Raw genomic sequence first — 26382 nt, forward strand, 5'->3', positions numbered from 1 at the left:
CACAAAAATCACTTGTTTATGGTAAGAAAAAGATCATTATTTGGTTTAAAACACCTGATTTTCATGGCACTATTGATACTGAAAAAGCAACCGCTGGTTGTTGCAAAATGTCATCTTTCTGATCCTTAAAAACACTGTAAGAACGGCGACGTGCCTAAGAAGCCGCTGTCAACACAGCAACAGGTCGCTACAAAACAGCCACATTTGGTATCTCAAAAACAACTTCTAAACACAGTGACATGTTGCTACAAAACGTCCACTTAGTACTAAATAGCCGCTGGAAATGCAGTGATGCTGGTTTTAAAATGAGTTTTTCCTGAACAGTGGTCTGCAGCTTGGCAGGTGAAGCACCATCCACCACCCTCTCCGTCTTCTACTATGTCACTTTAGAAACGTTTATCAGACATGTATTAAACGTGCAAATCTAATGTGGTTTTCAGATGAAAAGAGATGAAGTTGAGATAAAGTTGTGTGACCTGTTGAGGACCAGCGTGATGTTTCGTCTGCGCTCTCGATGAAGTTGAGCTGTAGTGTCAGTGAGATGCACGCAGCATAAAGTATAAACACAACTTCAATAAAAAGTCCATCTCAGTGTGTAATGTGTCCCTGATATCGATTTCCCTCCTCACGCTGCATGTTCTGTTTGGCTGTTTGATTTTCCTCAACCATCACACTTTATTTATCCTCCGCTCTCGTTGCACATTGTATCGATTCCTCCGAGTTCATTGCATTTAGGACACTGATGATGGAGTTTAACAGGACTGATATTGTTTCCTCTGTGTGTGTTCGAAGGCGGTGAGAGACTCGTCCGGCTGTAAGCGCCGGGAGGAGCAGGAGTGTTTCAGACTGGCCAACTGCAGGAGCTGCTCCCTCAACGCCAACTGCCAGTGGGAGGTGCAGCAGCAGGAGTGTCAAGCACTTCCTGGTGAGGAGACACACTCATTCACACAGAGAGAGAACAGGCCTTTACCAAAACAAGAACCTACCACTCCCCTCAATCTCAGTGTCACTCTGAAGTCTCCTTCACAGCCGACTGAAGCAAACTTCAAGGTGCAGGGCAGGGGTACTCAGCTTGCTTTGCTTGCTATATTTTAGGGGTGAAATGTCCTCAAATCCTCAGTATGTCAAAAAAAAATACAAAAAAATGTCTTTAAATCTTAGAAACATTGTATCCCAGAAACTTCCTGAAATGTCTCAAAAGCCTGGAAAAGTCTGAAAAATCTGATAAACATCCAAAAATCGAAACATGATACAAAATCAGAGAAACGTACTGAAATTCTAGAAATGTCCTAAAATCCTAGAAATATCCTAAAATCCTAAAAATGTCCTAAATTCCAAAAAACGTCTAAAAGTCAAGAAATGTTCTAAAATCTGAGAAACGTCCTAAAGTCCTAAAAATGTCTTGAAATCCTGAAAGTTTCCTAAATCCTAGAAGCATCCTACAATCCTTGAAACGTCTAAAAATCAAGACAGGTTTTTAAAATCCAAGAAATGTCCTGAAATCCTAAAAATGTCCTAAAATTCGAGAAATGTCCTAAGATCTGAGAAACATCCTGAAATTCTGGAAAAGTCCTAAAATCCTAGAAATGTCCCAAAATCTGGGAAACATTCTCCATTTCTAGAAATGTCCTAAAATCCTAAAAATGTGCCGAAATTGTTGTGAAATCAGAGAAATGTTCTTTGTTTTTCTCTGCATATTTCTTGAACAGGTTGCCTTAAATAAAACTCATGAAGCTCATTTCATTCTGAATAAATCTTGAGAAAAGCACTTTTTTTTGGCACCTGTGGATTGGCTCCTCAGCTGCTTCCTGAGGCACGTTTCAACATTATGCAGCAAATATTAAAAAGCCTTGAGGATCTGCACACAGACTCTTCCACAAACAGCTTCACAAACGTATGCATGCATAAACTGTATAATAATCCTTTTGATTTGATATCGGAGGGAACACTGACAGTAAGGGTCTGATGGTTGGTGTAACCTTCACAGTCTTCCTGACGATCATCATCCCCGTAGTGAATAAATATACTTTTCTAAGCCGTTACAGAGTTCTGTGCTCAGTAAAACATCCAGTACCGCAGACTCGAGCAGCTCCAGAGTATTTGCATGTTCCCACACTAACTGGCTGCATATAATCAGTGATCTTCACAAATAAACACTCTTACATCCATGCAGGCATGTGCACAGAGAGGATTAGCATACATTCATACTCTCCGCTCAGCTGCAAAGGGAAGTAGGCCAATTAGAAGTGTTTATTCTGAATATGGATCCTTGGCTGGTTAACAAACTCCAGTCCGCACAGTCCTCCGTGCTCCGCTTCACGCTGCCGCGGAGCCTTCAGCTAGAGCTGCTCTCAGGTTGACTTTGGTGCGAGCGTGACTAAAGGCGAGGAAATGCTCCTGCTATTTGAATCCACAGATGATCCTGTTGGCTAGCCGTGCGAGTTGGAAGTTTGCAGTAGCTTTAAGCAGAGGGTGGTACTGTGTTTGCTCCCTTTCTTCTGTCCACATCGAGGCCCGGTAGCCTGGTAGCTGCACATCCTCTGACCTTAGTATGAACTGTTAGCTGGCTGTGTTGTTCAGCTGAGGTAAATAATGGCATTATTATAATCTCAGAAATAATGGTTTTGGTAATGTGCAGGTCTAAATGAATAATGTGAACATCCATTTGAAACCTGGACTGACATCAGTTTTCTTGTGCTGCATTCAGACGCCTTAAACAAGCTTTGAAAACTGAGCAAAGTGGTTTGATTTCTTATGAAAACGAAGGGAAAAGAGAATTAACCAACTTGGCAAAAAAAAAAAATAAAATAAGAATAAAAAAAAAAAAAACACACATTACAAGAAATGTTTTTAAGGAAGGATTATTAGAAAATAATACAAAATGAGGGAAAAAAGGCTGAGAGAAAACTTCATAGTTTTTATATTTTATTTTTTGCAAATAACACAAACACACTTAGCAACAGGACAGAAAGGTCAGATCAATGAGGATGACAGAGGAAAACGGTTAGTTAAGGTAAGTTACAAATGTGATGGCATCAGAAAAAGCAGCTCACAGTGCAAAATACTATAATATAATTCTGTGTCCCATTAATTGACACAAAATAACAGTAACAGCAAGGGAATACATTTTTTAAAAAAGGTTATCCTTAAACTATAAAAAACTATATTTATTAAAAAAACTATTTTTTATTTTATTTTATAACTAAATACTTAAATTTTATATTAAAATAACATTGCAGAAAAAATACATATATTTTTTTTAGCACTTTCTCTAGGTAAATCTTTTTTTTTAGGTAATTTTCTTGTAACTTTAAACATCAAATTACTTTTGCATGGCATGAGTAGTCAACTTTGTCACGCTGTACCGGTGAGTCTCGGCTTGCACATTATGTCTCAGTTCAGTGTTAACAGGTAGTGACGCTGCCATTCAGGACAGGTCTTTTTTTAAGGGTCACTGCCCGATAAATGGTGATATTAGTTTGTATTTTTCTGTGTTTCTGAGTCCATTAGTGCGACGAGAAAAGAAACAAAGCTTCTGTATTTTCTGTGATTTTTCTGTGACGATACATTCGCTCTCTCAGTGAAGTTACGATGATCTGCGGTAATGGAAACGAGCTCCATCGCCATGGCAGCTGTGGCCTTTTCCTCAGACACCATGTTATGACTAATTATTCTAAATGGCCTGACGTGTTTATCTCTGCTTTTACACAAAGACCGTAACCTAATCTTTCTGTTTATTTTCGTACTCCTTCTTTTTTACCCTTTCATCTGTCTTTCTCCTCTCCGTTTTTGGGTTGATTATTGCCCCTTGCTATTGCTTGTGGGGAAAAAAAATAAAGAAAGCAGGTATTTTCTTTTCTTTAGCATGAAAAGGTTGGTGATGGAAGCCATTATGGGCCTGTGAATGTAATCAGTCCTGGAGTCCAGAATAAACAGCGGTGCTCAGCGGAGGCAGAATGACTTTTTCTTCCCTTTCATCCCGGCTAATTGAACGGCCGCTCTGCTATTATAGTCTCGAGACACAACCGAGCGACCCTGATAAGAACAATGAGTGTGTGTATGTGATTTTACGGCTCTGCCACTCTTACTCGGCCTTTGTCGAGACTCTTCAGTCGCTACAGATATTCACACTTTTCTTCATCCCATGTGTAACTTATTTTTATCACCGATGAGTCAGGTCAGTGCAAAGCCAGAATGTGATGCTGTGATCTAAAATAACAGCATAAATCAACAATTACATCAGCCTCTAAAATCAGCCCAACAGGACTTTGTTATTTTTAAAACCACATTAACCACATTTCTAGGATTTGAAGACATTGGAGGCTTAGCCTCTGTATTTATTTTGCTGCCTTTTCTTTACTCTTTATTTGTTGTGATTTTTTTTCTTAAAAATGTTTGGTTTGTTTTTTACTTTAAAATTTTTGGCCTTTTTTTTTTCCCTTTTTATTATTATTATTATTATTATTATTTTTTGGTCATTTTGTCTATTTTGATGCAATATTTTTGCACTCTGCCACCTGATTTACCCCCAGAATCTTTTTATTTTAGTTTTTCTTTTATGCAGTACATTTAGTAATGTATATGTATGGACAGATTATTAGACCCCCTAATAATTATTAGGGACTGTTCTTTATTTGTTAGAGGGGTGGGGCTGGTGCAGAAAAGTAGAATGCATGTCAAATAATCCTTGAAGCACTGGGGAGGGACTTATGGGACTAAAAACATTTTTGGTAATTTTTTTCTTTGAAAAGTTTTGGTGATTTTTTTTTCTTTGAAAAAAAGACAACTTTGAAAAAAGAAAAAAAACTGATGCTGTTTTTGTCTTCTTTAAAAAAAAATGTAGTTTTAGTTGTTTTTTAAGTTATTGTTAAAGAAAACATGCCTTCCAAACCCATGGGCCAGCCATAAATAAAGATAGCTAAAATTACACAATTTATTAATGCCACAATCTGTAAAAACGTAACAGATCCAAATTATCATTAGATTTTTACATTTTTGATGGTCCTGAAACACATGTGGGACGAATGCTTCATGCATGTCCCTCAAGTCACTCAGGGAGGCTTGAGGGAAAATATTTGTAGTTTTTATATCTCTTTTTAAAATATTCGAGGCTGAAGCCTCTGATGCCCAGGCCTAATAACTAAAAGTTTTTCTTGTGAAGCTCAGACTAACTTTAAACTCCAGTGTCATTCCTCTCTTGTCCACTAGTTGCCCTCAGTGAGTTTCCCACCTTTGCAGGTCACCTGACTCTCCCCCACCTGCATACCTGCCCTCATGAGGCACAGTCTATATAAACCAGCCCTCCAGCAGCAGCTCCTTTCTGCCAGATACTCCTCCTGTGTTTTTTTGAACTCCCTCCTCACATTTGTCTGTTTGGATTTGCTGGTTTTGCCTGCCTCCTTGTTCATTAATGAAGCCTGGTTTTCCTCCACAAAGTAAACATTGTTTAACCCCTTCTGCGAAGTTTGCTTCTGACTTATACTGCCTGAGTTACACAGTATGCAGTCACAAGCTAAAGCTAATCATTAGCATTTAAAAAGCTAACTGTAGGCATTGTTTAATGTACTAAACATCACACAAGCTACAGCTAATTATTAGCATGTTAAATAGATAACTTTAGCCATGGTTGCATGTTGCTAAACATTACAAGATTAAGCTAGTCATTAGCATTTAAAGGCTCATTGTAGGTATTGTTGCATGTTAACATGCTAAAGATGGCAAGCTAAAGGTAATTGTTAGCTATTTAAAAAAAAAGCTAACTTCAAGAAGTGTTGCTTGTTAGCATAGGGTTCCAAACATTACAAGCTAAAGCTTGTCATTAGCATTTAAAAGAAGCTAGCATTGTTGCATATTAACACACCAAACATCACAAGCTTAAGCTATTTATTAGCATCTTAAATAGCTAATTCAGGCCATGGTTGCATGTTAACATGGTAGACATCACAAGCTAAAGCTAATCATTAGCATGTTTAAAAAAAGCTAACTTCAAGCATTGTTGCTTGTTAGCATAGGTTACCAAACATTACCAGCTAAAGCTAATCATTAGAATGTAAAAAAGCTATTTATAGACATGTTAAACATGTAACCATGCTAACCACTACAAGTAAATTAACATAACTAATCATTAACATGTTTAATTTAACTGTAGGCATGATTACATGACAAAATAACCTACTGAACATGACAAGCTAACGCTGATAATCAGCATGTAAAAAGGCTTAGTCATGTTAAAAGCTAACTGTAGGCATGTTAAAATACTAAACATAAAGCTAATGATTAGCTTTTAAAAATGCTAACAGTTGGCATGGTTGTATGGTAACTACTAAACATGACAAGCTATAGCTAATCATTAGCATGCATAAAAAAAGTAACTTGAGGCTTCACTGCTTGGTAACATACTAAACATCATAAGGTAAAGCTAAAATGCTAACTCTTAGCATGCTTGTATGTTAATTCACTAAAAATCACAAGCTAAAGCATTTATAAAGCTAACTTGAGACAGAGATGCTACTTATTAGCATTTTATAAGATATAACCTTAAGCTAGCCATTAGCATTTAAAAGAGCTAGCTTATGCTTTGTTGATTGCTAACATGCTCAACATCACACACTAAAGGTAATTATTGGCATTTTAAAAGGCAACTGTTGGCATAACTGCATGTTAACATACTAAATATCACAAGCTAAAGCTAATAGCATTTACTGTGGCCATTGTTGCATGTTAAGATAGTGAACATCACAAGCTTAAGCTAATCATTAGCATGTTGAAAAGCTAACTTTAGGTATGCTAACATGCTAGACATGTTTGAGGTGTAATTATGTGCTCAAGCTAAATATCCTCTTTATGTAACACATTAGATAGACATTTTAAAGTTTTTTTTATGTTTTAAACAATGTTTTCCATTGGTCAAATGTTTGCTTAAATGGATCAATATATTTATATTGACAAGCCACTGTACAGTTCATAGCCTCACTGATGTTATAGGCTTTTCTTTAAAACCTATTCTGTAAATTTTGCAAAACTTTTTTGACTTTAGACAATGATTTCCATAGTATTTCCATAAATATATTAATATACTATCAGTCAAACTTAACAGTTTTCACCCTAAATATGGAAATCTAGTCTGTTTTTACATTTGCCATCAATATTTTTTTTAGCATTTAATCAACATAAAATGATTATACAGATGCAAACAGACACAATTTCAACTGTAGTCTTGTGTTTTATGTTATGTGATGACTAAAAATAAATGTTAACTCAGATGTACTGTAGTTGTGAATACAGTGTGTGTGTCTGTGTGTGCAGGCCAGCTGTGTGGGGAGGGCTGGCACCACGTCGGGGAGGCCTGCCTGAGGATCAACTCCAGCAGCGAGAGCTATGATAACGCTCAGCACTACTGCAAGAACCTGGGAGGAAATATTGCCTCTCTGCTCACAGACAAACAAGTCAATTTCGTTCTGGAAGAGCTGCAAAAATACCAGCTGCAAGACAAGGTGGGTGGTGTAAAAACATAAAAATCATAAATAAAAGAAATGAGACAGGACTCCTGCATGCTAACAGTGATGATGAGGGCTTTTTATTATTTTCCACTCTGCCTTTTTAAACTGCTGTCGTTTTTTCTGCACACCATTGTGCTGCAGGACATTTATGATAAAAGTCAAACTTTAAACATTATGGCAACATCATCCTATAAAAAATGAGTTGGAAATAAGTAGTTAGAAAGCATATTACAGGGTAATCTATTCTGTTTATAAATGGAGATGACAAAGTTGCATTTTTCAAATCACTGTGCATTTTTGCTTATTTTATTATTTATTTACAATCTGGAAATGTAAACATTAGTAACCCCTCCAGCTGAGCTCTCATCACCACTGTAACACCATTCATGGTTGGGATATTTCCAGTTAATTTTGATATAATAGCTTATTCTTAGTCCCATGTTTGAAAGAGTTGATGGTTGCTGTCGTTCCTTCTGATCATATTGGCAATCGATTCATCCGATCCAAGTTCTACTTTACTTTGACAGGCGTTTTAGGGTCGTCTGTTGGCCAGTATAGAGAGAAGGTGAATGATTACAGCAACCAGTATCTCTTTCTTCCAGGGGCAGAATTAATTTTTTTAAGGTTTGGGGGAAACTGGTGCAGACAATAATCCTTCAAAGGACTCTTATTTTTCAGATACCTCACCCTGAGGTAGAACAAAACTATTTTTCATAATTTTGGCCCCTTCATGAAATTGATGGTTGTAAAAAAAAAAAAAACACAGCAAAAAGCGTTGAAACTGATCAATAGCATATGTTGTCCCACTCCATAAAAAATAATAGAATAAAGCCACCCTGAAGGTCGTGGTACCTGCTTAACTTCACCTTCCTTTGGTAAAAATTTGCACTTATATCTACCTAAAGCAAGATGAATATCAAAATATGTACAACTAGACAAACACTTTTATGAAAGAAAGTTGCTTTTACTTTGTTAATATGATGGTAGTTTGGCACAGTGCCAGAGCCATCAATTTTTTAGAAATTTCTTGTCTTTTAGGTCATTGTTGTTATGTATAGTTTTTTTTTTATCTTACTCCTCTGCATGCCTTATAAATTGCCCTTCTGGGAGTTGTATCATATTGATTTTTAACTTTGCACAAATTAACTTTAAAATTAAGTTAATTTTAAATTTTAAATAAAATTAACTTTGTGCAATAAAACAAATTGTAATATGTAGAGAAAAAAAATTATATATATTCTAAAGTATGTAATGTAAAGTGTGCAAAAGAACAAAAAAACCCCAACAAAATACTTTTTTAAAATTTCAGACTTTTGAAAAATATAAAAAATACAATTTTAAACCAGTTAAACTCTATAGAGCACAAGATTTTAAGATGTATCTTTTGTTAAGGTGCTCATAGTAGACAAGCCAAGCTCCACTGTAATAGATGATATGGACTGGATTAATATGCAGTTCCCCATGCGTTTATTATGACATAATGTAAGCTATATTATGCTGCTTCTGTGACATTGCAATGTTTTATACGATGCCAGAATTGCTACTTTAACATTATTACCATAATAAGTTATATATTATTCAACATCACCAAAATATGTTATTTATTATTAGATCCCAATGATGATAAAAGTCATGCAGCATGACTGAATGTCAACATTTAATCAGTGAAAGAACCCAGCTGTGTGGATTTCTGATGCCATCAGAATTTGCATATGATAACACTGTTTTCATGTGTTAAAATCAGAACTAAGATGCAGAATCAGGTCATTTTATATTCAGATCAATATCAAAGTCAAGACTTGTCAAAAGTATTTTCGCAGCACCACAAGGAGAGTTTAAATTTCTCACCAGGATATTTCTGATGTGGCTTCCAGGCGAAAATATAAACAGAATTAATCCCTTTTAGCCCACCATGAAACGCAAAATCAGCTTCATCATCACTTTTCATCATAGTAAACACAGATGTCTGGAAAAAAAAAAAGAGTGACAGGATGCGGATGTTTAATGTTTCGCACGTTCACTCTTTAACGGCCGCTTTCCAACGAGCTGTTTACCAGATCAATCAGCTTTTAAACAGATTGAACTGTCGACTCGGGATGTTTTCGGTGGGAATGTCATCTGAGACGCCGCCACGTTTGACCACTCAGGCTCTGATAAACGTGCAGCGTCAGGAGGAATGTGAGCGAATGTCTGAACTGAGAGGAAGAAAATTCAGGGCAGTCTCGTAGAAAAGTGTCAGTTGTTGTAGATTTACAGTTTTTTTAATCTCTTTTTGATGCTTTTAGGTGATGATGATGATGCTCAATCTCCTGTGCTGTCTTTCCACTTTTCATTTTTTTAAATCACATCAGCATGAATTTACTTTCTCTGCAAACTCAATGAGCAGAAACCACGCCGAGCTGGAATACAGAGCTGCTGTGTTTGTGAATGAAAACACAGACACAGTGCAGACGTTCAGCCGCAGATACTCGGTTTGATTCGCTGAGGGGCCACTTCTTCAAAATGACGTGAGGCCGGGGGCCTCACAGCAGCCCCAACATGTTTTTAGCATTTTAGGATGTTTTAGGATTTAAAGATTATTTTTTGGGGGGCTTTTATTGCCTTCAATGCACAGGACAGTTTAAGCGTGAAAGGGGTAGAAAGAGAGATGGGGCGACATGCAGCAAAAAGGCTGGAATCGAACCTGCGGCCGCTGCAGCGAGGATACAACCTCTGTATATGGGACGCCGCTCTATCCACTGAGCCACCAGGCGCCCCGTGTTCTAGGATTTGAGGGCATTTCTAGGATTTTAGGGTATGTGTTAGATTTCAGGATGTTACTCGGATTTAAGGACAGTCATTTCTATATATATATATATATATATATATATATATATATATAATGTTTTTTTTTTTTTTACTGTTCTAGGAGTTTTGGACATTTTTAGGATGTTACTTGCATAGATGTTTTTTTTAATGATTTTAGGACATTTCTAGAATTTTGTGACATTTTTAGGATTTGATAAAATTGCTAGGATTTTAGGGGACATTAGTGTCTTAGCTAGGACGTCAGTCGGGGGGTGCGGGGGATCCTCCACTGGCACTTTTTTGATAAAAAAGCTCTATTTTGATGCTGTTTTATGCACTCTGGCACCTTATGTATACTAAAAGTGCAAAAACAATTCCCAGTGTGAATCACTTAATTTTTTTGTGGATTAGAAAATGTTTGGGGGCCACCCGGCACTCTGTCAGGGCCCAGATTTGCTCTGCGGGCCGTAAATTGAGTTTCACTGGATTCAGCCTTTTGCATGTTTGTATGAAATGAATCACAGCTGTGGGAAAATACTTTTACTGCTTTCATCACCATCATAGGCCTAATTAAACAAATGACACTTGTTTTGTCAGCAAATAAATCGGATGTTCACTGAGCCACACTTCACACTTTAATGAGAGTCCCTTTGGGGAATCTTTACTGAATTACTTAATGCTGTGAATCTAAAGAGTGTCTGCTTTGTAACAGTTACAGTCATTTGCAAAAGGTTTGATTTAGGATCCGTTTTCACGTAAAACAAGATAATGTTTGTTATTCAGAGTTGCCAGCTGTGGGACTTCTGGCAAAGACAGACGACTTCTCAGTGGTTTCACTGTGTGAACTTCAGCTCAGCTTTGTTACACTTTCACTATTTTCACGCAGGTTTTTTCCTGCTTACTTTAGCTCATTTGTGTTCCCGCTAATTTGGGTTTTCAACGATTCTAGGACGCTTTCCATGTGCACATGAACTTCATACAGTTAGGGCTCATTATTTTCATTTTCTGTTTTATAAAAGAAAGCAACAAAATAAACACATTAAATTTAGAGAGTATTATCTGCTGTTTATCAGGATTAATTTTGGTTTTTGCCGTTTATTTTTTGAGATTCTGATCTGCGGCTTAAATCATTGCATTTTCCCCCCACTTTTCTACTTTTTGTGTAACTGGAAGGAAAGTAAACTACCATTTTTTTGCCTGATTTTTCTCGGGTTGACTTCACCTCTGAAATGCTGCTTTAGACCTGCCACAGCTTTGTAACAATACCAGCCTGCCTGTCCTTTCTCTATTAATACTGCTAATAATAATAATAATAATAATAATAATAATAATAATAATAATAATAATAATAATAATAATTTTTGTACAGCACATTTTATACTTAAACTGCAGCTCAAACCTTCCATGCAAGAGTACTAAAATTGAAAACTTAACAATATACACAAATGAATATATTAAATATAAATAGTATTAAATATAAAAAAAATATATAAACCCCCTACAAACATAAAACCCCTCCTCTTGCAAAGGTATTGAAGTTAACTTAGATTCTGACTGTGACACCAGAACAGCAGTACGTAACCAAAACCTTTTTTTCTGATAAAATATTGAAGAAAATTATCAGGTGACATTTTTACTTTCTACAGCGTATGCTAATATATGGTGTTTATCCATTTGGTGATTTGAATTTTTCAAACTTTAAGGCATATATTACCGAAAATTTACATAAAGTATAATATTTGCAATCTTGTGTGCTAAATCCTACATATCTCCTTTGGCTCTTTCTCTAACTCATGAGTGTCTCTGTCCCCTGCAGACATTATCTCCCTGGGTGGGTCTGAGGAAGATCAACGTGTCGTACTGGGGCTGGGAGGACGCGTCCCTTCACCAACACCAGCCTGCGATGGTTACCCGGAGAGCCCAGCGACTCGGGCTTCTGCGCCTACCTGGAGCGAGCGCAGGTGGCCGGTCTGAAAGCCAACCCCTGCACGGCCACCACCGACGGCCTGATCTGCGAGAAACCTGCCGGTGAGACAGAATGAGTGAAGGACGGAGAGGAGAGGACATTATTGAAGAAATAGTTAAGAGCGTAAAATTCACCGTAGGCGCTAGTTTATTTTATGTTTGGACAAAGTAACAGGTGTTAATGTTAAACCTGAGCAAACTGGCTTCATTTCCTTTAAAACATAGAAAAAAAGGAAATTTGATTTTTTTTTACACTTATTAATGACCAACATGGCAAGAAATGTCCCACAAATTGTGAAAAAAATAATAAAAAGTGACAAGAAAATGGCCTGAAAATTTGTTTTTAAAAAAAGAGGATTATTAATAAAAAATGTTTTGATAAATATATTTTTCTAGGTCATTTTCTGGTTTGTTTTTGTTTTTTCTTTTTTTGTGTGGGCTTATTTTCACTTATTTATTTTTTAACTTTTCACAAATATCTTCTTTTTTTGAGCCATGCTTGTTAAGTTGCTTATTCAAAGAAATCAAACCAATGTGCTCAGGTTTCAAAGGGTTAAATGAACTCTTGGGCCAAAACAAAAAGTATTAACACACGAGACACACCAAGAAGGATTACAGTAATTAGTTCTTTCACATTTCTTAACTTCACTGATGCTTTCTGTGATATTAAAATGGATAAACCTAAAAGTAAGAAAACAAAAGGAAGCTGTATGAAATGAATCCTTTGCTCTGTGATGCAGCAGATGAAATAAAAAAAGACACAATAGGTGTTACAGCATTTACGTTGTATTACATTGTTGTGTCGTTAACTAAATCAATACAGAAAATGCCAAAAGAAATAGTACTTGAAATTGAACTTAAATCTTTCTTTCATAACTCAATCTCACATCCTGTTTCTAAAATGTGAGTTTCTGACTTTCCCCCATCTTTGTCCCTCTCCTCAGGGAGCCCGCAGAGTCAAAGTGCTCGTCCCTGCAGGACGCCCTGCTCTCTGCGCACCAGCTGTGCCAACTGCACCAGCCAGGCCATGGAGTGCATGTGGTGCAGCAGCACGCAGCGCTGCGTCGACTCCTCTGCGTACGTCATCTCCTTCCCCTACGGACAGTGTCTGGAGTGGCAGACGCAGGACTGTGCAGGTGAGACCGCGCGGTGGGGTGTTAATGAATGAATGAATATTCATCAATTTTCAGAATTTTAACCCTTTAAATTCCAGGTTTCTGTCATGTTGCCACTATGTTTTTAAATGAAAAAAAAAACTTTTAAAGTACTACATGCAACTTATATATATGTGTGTGTGTGTGTGTGTGTGTGTGTGTGTGTGTGTATATATATATATATATATATGACTCAGATCAGAACCAAGATTCGATATTGACAGTATTGTGCAGCCCCAGTTACTCTCTACATTGATATTTAAGTGCATGCAAAATATTAATTTACTGTTACATAATGGACGTTTCTTTTCTAGTATTACTTTTTTGGAAGATTTTAGTGCTTTGTCTGTCTTTTTTTTAACGTATAAGTTGACAGTCTGGAGAGGTCCATGATCTTTGCTCACCAAATTAAATTCTCAGTGCTTCGATTTGCCAGCAGCCATGTGGCTAACTTTATCCTTATTTGTGACTCAAGTGAGAAATCCTGTATCAGCTTTCAGCAGAAGCACATTTGTCTTTTCTGTAATTAACAAAGGTCAGAAAAATCAGCTAAATTTGTTAGAAAAAGTTTGGAAAGTGTTTGCAATGTGCTGTTTGCCCCTAATAAAACCTACGTTTTGTTTTTTTTTTTAAACAAAAGAAAATAAGTTACAAAAATGATGTTTTTAGACTAAATATGGAGGTGTATTTTGAGGTGTCAACAGAAAAGCAAGATGAGCAAACAGTTTTAGGATGCGATTGTGTCATTTGATTGTGAAATAATGTTGGATGAGAAAGCATAGACGTCTAAATATGTGAGCGCTGATCATCTACAGATAGATAAATATACAGATAAATGGATGAGGGGACGTTTAGGACTCCACTCACACCTGTGATGATGCTGCGATGAGTAAAGTTGTGTGAACATGGAGTCATTATAGACTCCTATTGATTCCTGTCTTATCAGCAGTCAGGTCACTGCCTCTCACGCACACACACAATGACACAAACACACACTCGACAGCGAGGCGGTGCCACCTCTCCTGTAGCTACAGGGCAGAAAATCGATCAGCTACTACCATGACACACGACTGACTCGATATGAAGTCCTCGCTGCCGTCTCTGAACATTCCTCTCGTATTAACACCTCCCAGGGGACGCAGGAGGTTTTTTCACTGTCACCTCTGCTTCTCCACGCGGTTCTGATTGTGCACGTGGATGTGTGCATGTGAGGGACAAGAGATCATGAGCCATGGAAACAGACAAAATGTGGCAAAGCTGCCGTGTGCTGCTGCAACCTTTCAGATTTGCAGTTTCTGATTATTTCTGTTTTTTTAAGGTGACATGAAGGGATTTCCTGCCTAACTGCTGAAAACTCATGCCTGTCCGGCTGCCTGCCAGCATATAATAACAATGGTTCTGTCAGAGCGCGTTTTCATGTGACGCTGTCCAGCCGTGTTCCGGTTGGACGCAGAAGGTGGAATTTGGTGTCATGTTGGTACGCTGACAGAGCGGCACTATTTCACAAGTTTGCAGTGAGAAAGTTCTGTAATTACTTATGATCTGTGAGCTGATTGGTGGCTGTGTTGCTGATTTGCAGCTTCAAATCAGAGTTGAAAAGCAGCACTTTAACCGCAGTCATTGTTTCAGCCCAGAGCAAACACGACAAAAAGATGTCACTGCTCAATTCAATTACGTCTGGAGAACGAAGACAGTTCTGTGTAATAGAGACTGCAGTTGGGTCGTTTAAAAGAGTTTCCTGTGGTGGCATGAGGACGACTCTTCACTAGGTGGGTTTCCATTAACCCTAAAATTGCACAAATTGAAATCTGAATATAAAACACGCCTCATGGAAACATGTCAGTTTTGAAAAAACTGCAAAAAAGTTTTTACACTTACGTGAGGTGGTTTGTCAGGCGCTTTGAAAAAGCCACATTTCACAAAAATGAATTGGAAACACTTTTTTTGGCTTTTCCAGGTCACATGATGCTATGTCTATGTGCTTGTCAGTAGGAACTGGCTCCCATGATGCAGCAGGAGCTACGAGAGCTGTTATTGCATCACATAACTCTGAGAAAGTTGAGCGGATCATCTGGAAGTTTTGAATCCACAGTTCCTCTGTGAAATCGTGGACTATCAGCTCCCAGAAATCCCTCATACATAATGACGGCTAGTGCGGTGGCTGCAATAGAAATAAAGCTGCTAATGTTTTGAACATACATCGCCATGGTTACTGGGATGTTATCACCAGAGGAGAAGTCTCATAATTTCACTCAGTATAAACGCAGTCATCTGGCAATCGTGTTTTATTGACATTTTAAAAATATTGTTTAAGTTTTGCACAAATCTAAAATGGAAACTCGCCTAGTGATGATGATGATGATGAAGATGATGATATCTACTTTGTAATTGCATTGGTATTGATTGACAGGTTGTTGATGCAGCTGTTAGGAGCTAAGCTCCTGGTTTGCGAAGTTATCACTGCAGTCAGTCTCCGTCCCCAAAAGCAGGAGCTTATTAAAGTCAGCTTTCTGTATCTTTCTATCTGCGGAACAATAATGAAAAATCAAGCGCCAGCAGTAGCAACAGTATAGATGCTGGATAAACATCTGAACGTGGGCGTCTGCGGTGACTGCTGCCTGAAATACACCAGAAGCAAACACTGACCTCACGAGCTATGCAGAGAGGAGCTGATCCGACAACATCTTTAATTTAAACACTAATTTACAGTTGCCATATTCGCTGCCGTATAGCTGCAGGTGCACAACCTTTAGGGAGACGCTGGAGGCGGAGAGGTGGGAGGCAGAATGAAACTCAAAACTGTCACATAAGCCAAAGAAAGTCCATTTTATCAGAGAGAAGCTAGAACGGCACAATTAGGCCGGGACTGAAAAATCTGCTAACTATCAAAGGAGCTCCAAAAACTTCCAAATCAGACTGCTGGGGCAACACTGGAGCTAATTATTGCAAGAGTTGAGGAGTGTGTAGTTAGCCTCGAGCCGACATGAAAAATGGGAATGATACACAAAGCCTCGGGCCAAATTTATCCGATAAAGAAATGACCCAGTTCAAATTGGATCCTCAGACAAGCAATAGTTCTTTTGAGAAAGCAGCTACCAAAGCTGAGGTCATGAATCCTTCAGCTGCAGCCTGCAGGCCTGCTTTCCAAAAAACAAGGCACCATTAATCCATAAACAAGAGAAGTGAAGCAGAAAGTTAAACACAGAGAGTGATGGATGGTAAAGCAGCAATAATGCTGTGACGGAGAATTTGAAATGTTTAATATGTCAGATTCTGAATGCCATACTTTGAGCAACAAATCTACAAAAAAGTGTCAGAACAAAAGCCTCCTACACACCTTCTGCCACCAAACTGAGATATGAATAATAAAAATGGAGAGAGGATGAGGAAAAAGTGGCATTATGTAAGCTCCGAAGCTAAAACGAAAAAAGGGAAAAAAACAATCTTGGCTGGCTAACAGTAGGCTGGAGAGCTGTCTGCTCTCAGACTACTGGCACCAGCAAGGAATAATAATCACCAGTCACTAGATTAAAAAAAAAAAATCTAAAACTTTTTGAAGCTGCATCCTTAACTCCTCCAAAACAAGAACACTTTGCTACAAATTGACTATTTGTCAGACAAAAGACAGGAAACAGCAATAAAAAGTTTGGACTCAGGGGATACTTTGACTTTTTTTCTGCCAGAAACTTGTTGAACTGCAGAATAAAATACACCTTAACTCTTCCAAATGAAATATTAGTGACATTAAAAACAAGCTTCGCTTCCTTTGGTTAGTGAAAAAGTATTTTGTTTATGTTTGTTGTCTATCTGTGGCTATAGTTTGTTATTGGTAATTTGGAAAAAAGCAAACCGATGCACACAAAAACTTTACTAGTCAAAAGGCAAAAAAAGGGCTCAGTTATCACTTATTAATGCACCAAAGTAGAAGTGACGTTTCGAGCAGCACAGCTCATTATCAGACTAGAGTGACACTGCAACATTTGTGAACAGTTATGTGACCAATAATGTGAAAAGTACGTTTCAAAGTACATCCATAAATAAGTACATAATCACATGTAAAATTCATTAAAAAAATATACAAGTGAACATTCAGTGAATTTCCTGCAAGCCCATTTTTGTGCGTAGTGTCTAAAAAAAAACGTACCAAGTATATACACAAAATAAGAAAATAAAAATATAAATCTTTTCTATGTTTCTAATTTTAATCCTAACCATCCTTGGCAGCAAGTGCTTTTGTTGCCCAAATATAACCACGTGCAGTTTACATACAAACTTAATGCAAACATGCAAATTCATGAATTCCTGCTAAATGGCCGGATGGACGCGTTGGATGCAAAAAATGTGTAATTTGCGTCTTCACATCTTTGCATCTTTACGTTCATTGTGCAAGTTAAAATTTTACAACTTGAGCGACAATTTTGCTTGACGCTGTCTCTTGTCAGCGTTAAGATCTGTTTGAGATTCTTTGCCGTTACTGAGATCCAGAAAAGAAAGACAAACTATGTCGCTGTCAGGTTACATGGTGAGCTCTGAAAACACGTGTCTTTGCAAGCTATTTTGTTGAGTTTCTTCGTAGTGAAATGCTCTGAGTAATAAGTTGGTCCTTTATTGTGGAAAGTAAACGACGGTGGGCGTGTAATATGCTGCCGTGACCGTCTGATTAATGATAAAGAGCGTCTTGTTCACTCTGCTGCAGAGCACAGAGCCTGCGTGTTCACATCCAGCTGTTGTATTTCACTGAAAACCAAGTTAGCCGTTAGCGGCCTCTCCAAACTAACGCAAGCACAACAACAGCTATTGAGGGCGAATTTTTGCAAGTTGCAAAATAATACAGAAATACTCCAGTGGCTGTACACGAGCGAGTAAAGCAACACAAACATTTTTATCGAGTTTTGGTGTGAACACAGCACGAGAAACACCTTCCTGTCTCACTCAGACCAGTGAAAACAAAGCCAGCACTACTACTAAAACTGTCTTCCTGTCTCGGATTACAGTGTACAGATGTTTTATTCTTTTGTGGTCAGTAACTGTGATTTGATTGTGGTTTAAATCTCACACACACACACACACACACACACACACACACACACACAGAAGGAGGTGATTTGATGGTTACATTGTTGTATCTGATATTGGTTTTGCTGCACAGAGAAATATTTTTTTCTCTGAGGCAATCCTCACCAGATGCGTGCGTGCGTGCGTGCGTGCGTGTGTGTGTATTTTCCTGGCACATGTCGTCTGTCTGCTTCGTTGTAGCTCCACATGCTCGGAGCGGAGCGAAGGAGAAGGCAGCTTATGGCTCCTATACTTGATGTATTATGTATGGGGGCCCGCGGCTCCACGTGCTGCTGGCTTCAGCGCTGCTAACTGTCAAGTACTGTAGGAGCAAATGGATTACACAAGATGAAGCCAGACGATACGTGCTATCCAGGGACACCAAATATCAAACCCGGTGTGATGAACAGAACGTGGCGCCGAGACGATTGTGCAGAGAGAATTTTTGATAAGATGAAAATTCCCCCAGCGGGAACCAGCAATCCTTCTTTGCTGCGACAAGATAGCCGAAGTTCCTCAGAACATGTGACATGTGTTGTGTTTAGGTATCCTCCAGGTTATTTATGTCAATGAAGAATCTCTTGATTTCAATAGAGCCATATATTTTGGGAAGATTTTGGAAAGGTGCACAAATAGAGAAATGCATGTGGTGGATGTCTATATATTAGTCCAAAGGATGCTGCGCTTAATGTTTCCTGTTGACAGAACTTTAAAAAACTTTAAAAGGCTCTCAGTCTCCAAGTGACGACGGCAACTCAGAGAGCCTTGATGCAAATTTTTTTTTTAGCGAGTGATGTTTTGTGGCGCTGGCTGAGATGCAAACACGTCTTTCTGGTTTTGACCTAGTTTGTGTTCATCGTCTTTCACATGAAGTTGATAGAAACCATACAGATACGGTGTTTCCCGACTTTGACCAAAGATGGTTTGAAAACTGAGTAGATTCTGTTTATCAAAACCTCGTTCTTTAAAACTCAACCAGCATGGCTGTAGGTACTAAAATGTATCTGTTGACTTGTAACTTTCCATCTTAAGGGGATAATTCGCCCATTTTGAATCAGCTTTGTATCACACAACACGTTCTCACACACAAGGTGCAGCTCTGTCAGTGACCTTCTGCACCTACTTCTGATGTTTTTGGTATCCTTCTGCATCTGCCGGAGACATTTCAGGATGTTGTTACTGTGATTTAAACAAATGCACATGGTGGGATCATGTTAACACAACAGCAACCATAGCAACCAACTCCACCATCAAGATGATTTGGGGTTAGTCATGCAAGGTTTTAGATTTATTAGTCAGTGTTTAAAAAGTTTAAAAATTGTGAAGTATATGCAAGTTTTTGCATCTCTCTGCTGCATAGACGGACAGGTTTTATGTGAGGAGCCTTTTATAACTCTAACATACTTCTTTAAGTTCATCAGTCTCACAAATGAAGCAGAGTTTTCCTCTGTACACGTGTTACATTTACCAGCCGTTACTCATAATTCAATTGTAGCAAAGTGCAATAAATGGAAATTAAATTACAGTTATGCCTCTTCTCTCACCTGCTGTCATCAGTACAGGAGTGTGTTTACTCTGCTGCAGAGCTGCAAACACAGGAGGTAATAATCATCCTTTTTACAAGAAATTAGAGGAACATTAATATTTAAGCAGTGTGAAGTGCATAAATCATTAGTTTCTGTATTTTTATCATTGCCAGTGTCCATGAAAAAAAAACCCAGCCAGAAGTCAGTCAATAGTTTAGTACCATGATTAGATCACATGTTGAGTTTTTAATCATGAAATATGTTTTCCAGCCACATGTGAAATCCAGGCACCATCCGAGAGAACATTTGCTCTGGAAACAGCCTGGAGGTAATGTCATGCAGTAGCACGAGGTACAGCTGAATCTTTGCTGCTGTTAACTAAAACTAAAACCTCGTAAACCCTGCAGGCGCAGGACTACATGAAGCAATAACCTCTCTTAATTCTTTCCATGTGGAACACAGATGAAGCCAGATAGGTGGGAATGCTATTAAAGAATGAGCTCAGGCAAAGATAACATAGCAGGTAAATTATATTATCTACACACAGTTATATAAGTGAACATCTAACGCTTTCCATGCATGCAGAGATTGGTCTCTCGCTTGCGTGTGAGCTGCTTTTACTCGTGTCATTTAGTGTCCTCGGGGCTCGTTTCATCATAAATGTGGCATGCAGACAGATGCCGGAAATATTTGATCTATTCGCTGTCACTGATTTTGACATGTTTCTCAAATGAATCGCGGTCCAAAGCTGCAAATGCATATTGCAATGTGTGTTCAGGGAGGCAGTCTGTGTGTGGAGATTAACTCTGCATCAGAATATATTTAAAGGTATGAGAGCGATCATGCAGTACTCTCTCTAACCTCACAGTCTTCATCTTTCTTGCAGCTCGAGTTAACTGACTGAGTGTTTACACCAAAGGTTTAAAAACCAGAAAATAATACAGTTTCTCAGGAAAGTGATACTGTGCTTGGTGCCTGAGGTAGCATGCATGTGCAGCATATTTTTTTTCTGGCTCATTTCCCAAAATTGGTGAAGATTGGAGAGGAGGTAAAACAAAATGTTTTGCCAGAGATTCAAAATAGCACTAAAGGTTGCAAGGCTGAAGTCAGCATGACTAATATTAATAGATCCATCTTGATCTTTGGCATCCAAAAAATCCAAAAAGGTCAAAAGTTTGTGAACTTAGCTTCTAGCTTTAGCAGTGTTTTAGGACAGAGGTGCTTAAAGTTTTGATAACTGAGGGTCAGTTTAGAGAGTTTGTACGATTGAGCAACCCCCTGCGTCTACTGATGACGTCGTAGGTATCCGTCTGTGTCAGCTGTTTACTCTCCTGGATGCCGTTACCGTGATGTCAACAAATGCACACGGTGGGATGACGCAGCCCGTTACCGTGAAGCATCATGGACTGTCATGATGGTTAGGTTTAGGCAAAGGAGGCACATTGTAAGTGAACTCAGGACTTCTGCACCAAAGTTGTTTGTGGGACTCATCCGCCTCCCCACCTGCTGCCCTTTAAGCGCACTCGTGCTTCTTATATTACGTGGTTACCGGCAGCGTTATTACCTGACGCTGTCGTTCAGCGTTTCATGCATATGCAAGCAGATCCATCTGGACGGGTTTTTTTATTTTTGCTGCCTGTGTGCATTGCATGTGGACGCTTGCTGTGCCATCTAGTCATCTACCAGCTACTGATAACAACGCCACCGGTTCTGTCCGAGCGTGACCTCATCTGTAGCCGTCTAACCACGTTCTAGTTGGACGTGAAACTTTGCTTTTGCCGTCACGCTCGTGTGTTGAAAGTACTGACAGCAGCGCTATGTGACGAATTCGTACTGGGAACGGGCAGTCTGTTGATATGCCTCTGCACCAGTGACATCCGTGGCCGAAGACGTAATGTTTATGTTTTGTCCGTCCATACGTCTATTCCATTCTTATGAGTGCTGTATCACAGAAATGTGTTGATGGAGTTTCTTTAAATGAATTGGTTACAAACTCCTGTTTATTTCTGTTTCAGCTAAACATGGAAGTAAAATATGTTTCTGAAAACTTTGTAGGAGAGAAATAGGCAGTGCAGTAAGATAATATTGATTAACGTTCGCTCAGGGCTGCCTAGTTTTACCATTTGATCGGCTTCGGTCTGGTCGGATTTTACAGAGGCAGATTTACAGCCTAAAGTTCAAACAACTGCCCGAGAGCCATCCAAACCCCGCCGGATGTTGTATTTTGGTATTTTTCTGTGGGGGGAGAATAGATATCTAGCACTCACTCAAGTTTACCACACTTTACTGACACATACCACCCACACTGTTATGATAGAAAACAAAAACACGAAGCTGGTTGAAATCGTGAAAATGTCCCTTTAATAAACTGGATCCAGAGAACAGTCCAGTCAGGCGCAGACAGGTGTTCATGTTAATGTGAAGCAGAGAGCCGTTGAGCCAACCCTTTCTGCGCAACACTCGGTCATAATGAGTGAAACCAAAATTGTTGTGGCACTGCGAGTCTAATAACTTGACCTGGAGCGACACAAAATGCCTGCCCAAAAATGGGTGTAAATTGGATCTATTCAATCAAAGAATAATGCAAAGAAGTGCATTTTATTAAAATGTTAAGGTTTGGCACATGAAAAGCGAGGGGCTCACAGAGAGAGGCTACCAATTTCCTGCCATTGGAATCATATTTGAAAATGATAAACAGGCAGAGTATATTTATTGGATATTAAAGTCTGCTCTTGGGTATGTAAATATGTGCTTTTTTGGCGGAGGGAACCCTACGGTGTGGTGGATTAGGGATAGTCTGTTGAACTGCGTCGCTTTGAAATATTGACTATAGTGGAGATCCAGTGGAAGAAAGTAAAAGAAGGCAGAAACACACAAGGGGAGAGACAAAAAGATGAAGAAAAAATAATAGCGTTCAATTCTTTGTGATTTCACATGTGCCTGAAGTGTGTTTAAAGTCAGACACAAAAAAAAAATCCAATGAAATCAAAATGACGGGAAACGAGGGAGAAGAGCGGCGAAGAAAGCGGCGCTGAAAGAGCACAAGAGAGGAAGATGGCTTAGTGAATAGAGAAAAAAAAAGATGCAAAAGAGGAGGATAAAAATGTGGCAGAGAGGAGATAAAGAGTGAATCTGAGAGAGGGAGAGGAGAAGTTTGTAATTATAAAGGGGGAGAGAGAACAAATGCATCAGCATCGCAAGAGTTGAATAATGCAACGGGGGAGCTCGCAAACACACATACAGAGGACAGCGGGTGTATTTCAAGCAGCTCGCAGGGACGCAGAGAGAGAGAAAGAGATACATGTTCAGCGAGAACATCTGTGGCTTATGGAAATGGCTCGTGTTCAAAAGAGAAACAACTTCTGGTGAAAATGCAAATTTCACTTGACGCTGCATTTGAATCACCTCGCCGGGCTATAAGCAACAACACCTCGGATAACTTCTCTCAACCTTTTGGTTTCTTGTGCACACGCCAACAGAGTTCTACCTTTTTTGTGCGAGTGTGTATCCCCACCCTCGCTTTGTAGACCAAAATTTATTATGACAGGAAGACGAGTTGAGGACGAGAGCAAAACAAGAGCGAAGGATTCAAAACAAGCTGTAAAGTTAACTTTGGAAGGCCGGCCTCTCCGGAAAAAAATAGATAAAAAAAAAAGATTTCTTATTCTTGTCACATATCGCCACATTCAGTCAACAACAAAGGGCTCCGGCATGGAGATTTTGTTTTCTTTTACAAGAATGCCATACCATAAAAGAAATGTGTCATTTTTAATTTGCACCAGTGAAGTGTTTCTGAATGTCACATCCACTTTATGAATACAAATGCATTTCTGAAAACGTGGAATGGTGCAGGAACCAAAAGTCAATTTCTTTATAAATGTAGAGGGTCAAAGAAAAGGTGAGAACAAAAGACGCTAAGTGTATTAGAGGAGGTAGATTATATCACTGGAGGTGTTTATTGTGTTTTTGCTTTGCTTGAAGCTCTTCGGATTAACTGCAGTACAGTGTGAAGGACGGACTGTGGTCAAAATATGCTTTACTTTCAACGTGTGTTAAGGACATCTATTCGAATGTCGCAAAAATAAAGATATAGCTACTGTTTACATTTGCATAAGGAAGGTAGTATCAAAAAACAGAATGCCTGCCAACTTATCAAAGCTGATAAATGTCAAAAAAGGTCTGTGAGGAATTAAATGCAATATTCAGAGATGGTTCAGTCACAGTGTTAACTTGTGAAAGTGAAAGAGTGAAATGGCAAGTTTTTCACAAGGTGGTATTTCAGGTGATTTGAAAAAGCCATACTTCACAAAACTGCAATGGAAAACACTTTCTTGTCTTTTCTAGGTCACATGATGCTATGTCTATGTGCTTGTCAGGAGGAACTGGCTCCCATGATGCAGCAGGAGCTACAAGAGCTGTTATTGCATCACATAACTCTGAGAAAGTTGAGCGGATCATCCGAAAGTTTTAGATCCACAATTCCTCTGTGAAATCGTGGACTATTAGCTCCAAGAAATCCCTCATACGTGGCTGCTCCCACGTATAAGGGGCTCGCCTACGTGGCCTTGGATTGGAAATAATGATGGCTAGTGCGGTGGCTGCAATAAAAATAAATCTGCTGAAGTTTTGAGCATCCATCACCATGGTTACTGGGATGTTATCATGTGAGGAGAAGTTGTGTAACATCATTAAGTGGAAACACAGTCATCTTGCAACTGTGTTTTATTGACATTTCAAAAATATTTCTTAAAAAAGCCCAAAAAAAGCCAAACAAGCACAAGCAAAAGTCCAAAGAATAAAAAGAAAATAAAGAAATAAAATATAATAAAAACAAAAAGCAGACATAAACACGCTTGGACTGGATTTGCTGCTTGAGAAAGATGAGTGAGGACAGTAAACATAGAAAGATGGCAAGTCATTTATTATGTACTGATTAATATTATTGTTTATTAACTGCCTGCTGGCCACTTGTAGAGTATCCCTGCTTTAGTGCAACAGTATGAGTTTGTATTTGTGAACAAAACCAAAAACAACACACTTTATCTCACTTGTCTCTAACTAGTTTCTCCTTTTTTCCTCCTCTGTCCTTCTTGTCTGTCCTCTGCAGCCCAGAACTGTTCGGGTCTGAGGACGTGTGCAGAGTGTTTGGAGAGGACGGAGTGCGGCTGGTGTGGAGATCCCAGTAACACTGGCAAAGGTGTTTGCATGGAGGGGTCCTACCGAGGCCCCCTGAAGCCCGCTGGCACCAGGGCCGGGCCCCGAGACCGAGACAGACTGCGAGACAGCGACATGTTGCTGGATCAGAGTCTCTGTTCGTCTGATCGAGGATACAACTGGGCTTTCATCGAATGTCCCGGTGAGTGGACCGCCGAAACAGATGGTCCGAATTCTGCCACTTGGAACAATAAAAACAAACAGAATCTGTCGGCATCTCTTTTATCAAAAAACTGAACCGAATTTCATGAAGTGCATTATGTGTTTGTGTGTGTGTGTGTGTGTGTGTGTGTGTGTGTGTGTGTGTGTGTGTGTGTGTGTGTGTGTGTGTCTGTCTGTCTGTCTGTCTGTCTGTCTGTCTGTCTGTCCTCACAGCGTGTCAGTGTAACGGCCACAGCAGGTGTGTGAACGGCAGCGTGTGCGAGCACTGTGGAAACCTGACAGCAGGGATGCACTGCCAGAGCTGCATGCCCGGTTACTATGGCGACCCCACCAACGGAGGCAAATGTAACGGTAAGTGCAAAGGTCACAGATCTTTACTTTGTTTTATGCTTATTTATAGCTGCAGATTTGTCCTCATCCTTGACCCTTTGAAAGCTGGAGCAAAATCACTTCTATTTCGCTGCTTTGAGACGCCTTTCACAAGAATTTGAACTTTTAAACTCCGAGCAAATTGGTTTGATGTCCTTCAAAGTCATGGCAAAAAAGGCAATGCACAACATGCAAGAAATTAGTAGATTTAGAGAACTTTCTTTTTTTTTTAAAGCTAGTGAAAATGTCCAGGGAAAAAAACAGGAACAATACATATTTATAATTATAAAAATGTCATAATTAAAATGATGCTACAGAATTGTTAGTTTTTACAACTTTTTTCTTTTCTTTCAAGTAAATAAAAAAATATTTTTAATCATGATTACAAAAAAATCATGTAACTGAATTATTATGAATTTTTTAAGCACTTTTCCATGTTATTTTTGTCTTTGTTTTGATTCATTGGTTTTTTAAATTTTTTTAGTAATTTACTTTTTACTAATTTATTGTAAATTTTGCAGTCATTTCTTTGGTTGCTTATTGGGTTTTAAATTTTTTTTAAAAATAAATCACTTTGCTCAGATTTCAAAGGGTTAAAGCTATTGCCCCCGCGTGTTGCTCTTAATTTCTTTTATGGTAGTGAATTAAAAA

General features: G+C 38.7%; 1 protein-coding gene across 1 annotated transcript in view; it reads left to right on the top strand.

Annotated features, from left to right (window-relative positions):
• Positions 1 to 26382, top strand: part of LOC121954820 (attractin-like protein 1) — a 267997-nt gene that overhangs the window by 54749 nt on the left and 186866 nt on the right. Inside the window, 7 exon segments of the mRNA XM_042502528.1 lie at positions 793 to 925; positions 7306 to 7493; positions 12103 to 12164; positions 12166 to 12314; positions 13196 to 13387; positions 25094 to 25342; positions 25576 to 25713. Of these exon segments, the coding sequence (XP_042358462.1) occupies positions 793 to 925; positions 7306 to 7493; positions 12103 to 12164; positions 12166 to 12314; positions 13196 to 13387; positions 25094 to 25342; positions 25576 to 25713 (1111 nt within the window).

Source organism: Plectropomus leopardus, chromosome 15 (genome assembly GCF_008729295.1).
Source record: "Plectropomus leopardus isolate mb chromosome 15, YSFRI_Pleo_2.0, whole genome shotgun sequence".
NCBI classification, from domain to species: domain Eukaryota; kingdom Metazoa; phylum Chordata; class Actinopteri; order Perciformes; family Serranidae; genus Plectropomus; species Plectropomus leopardus.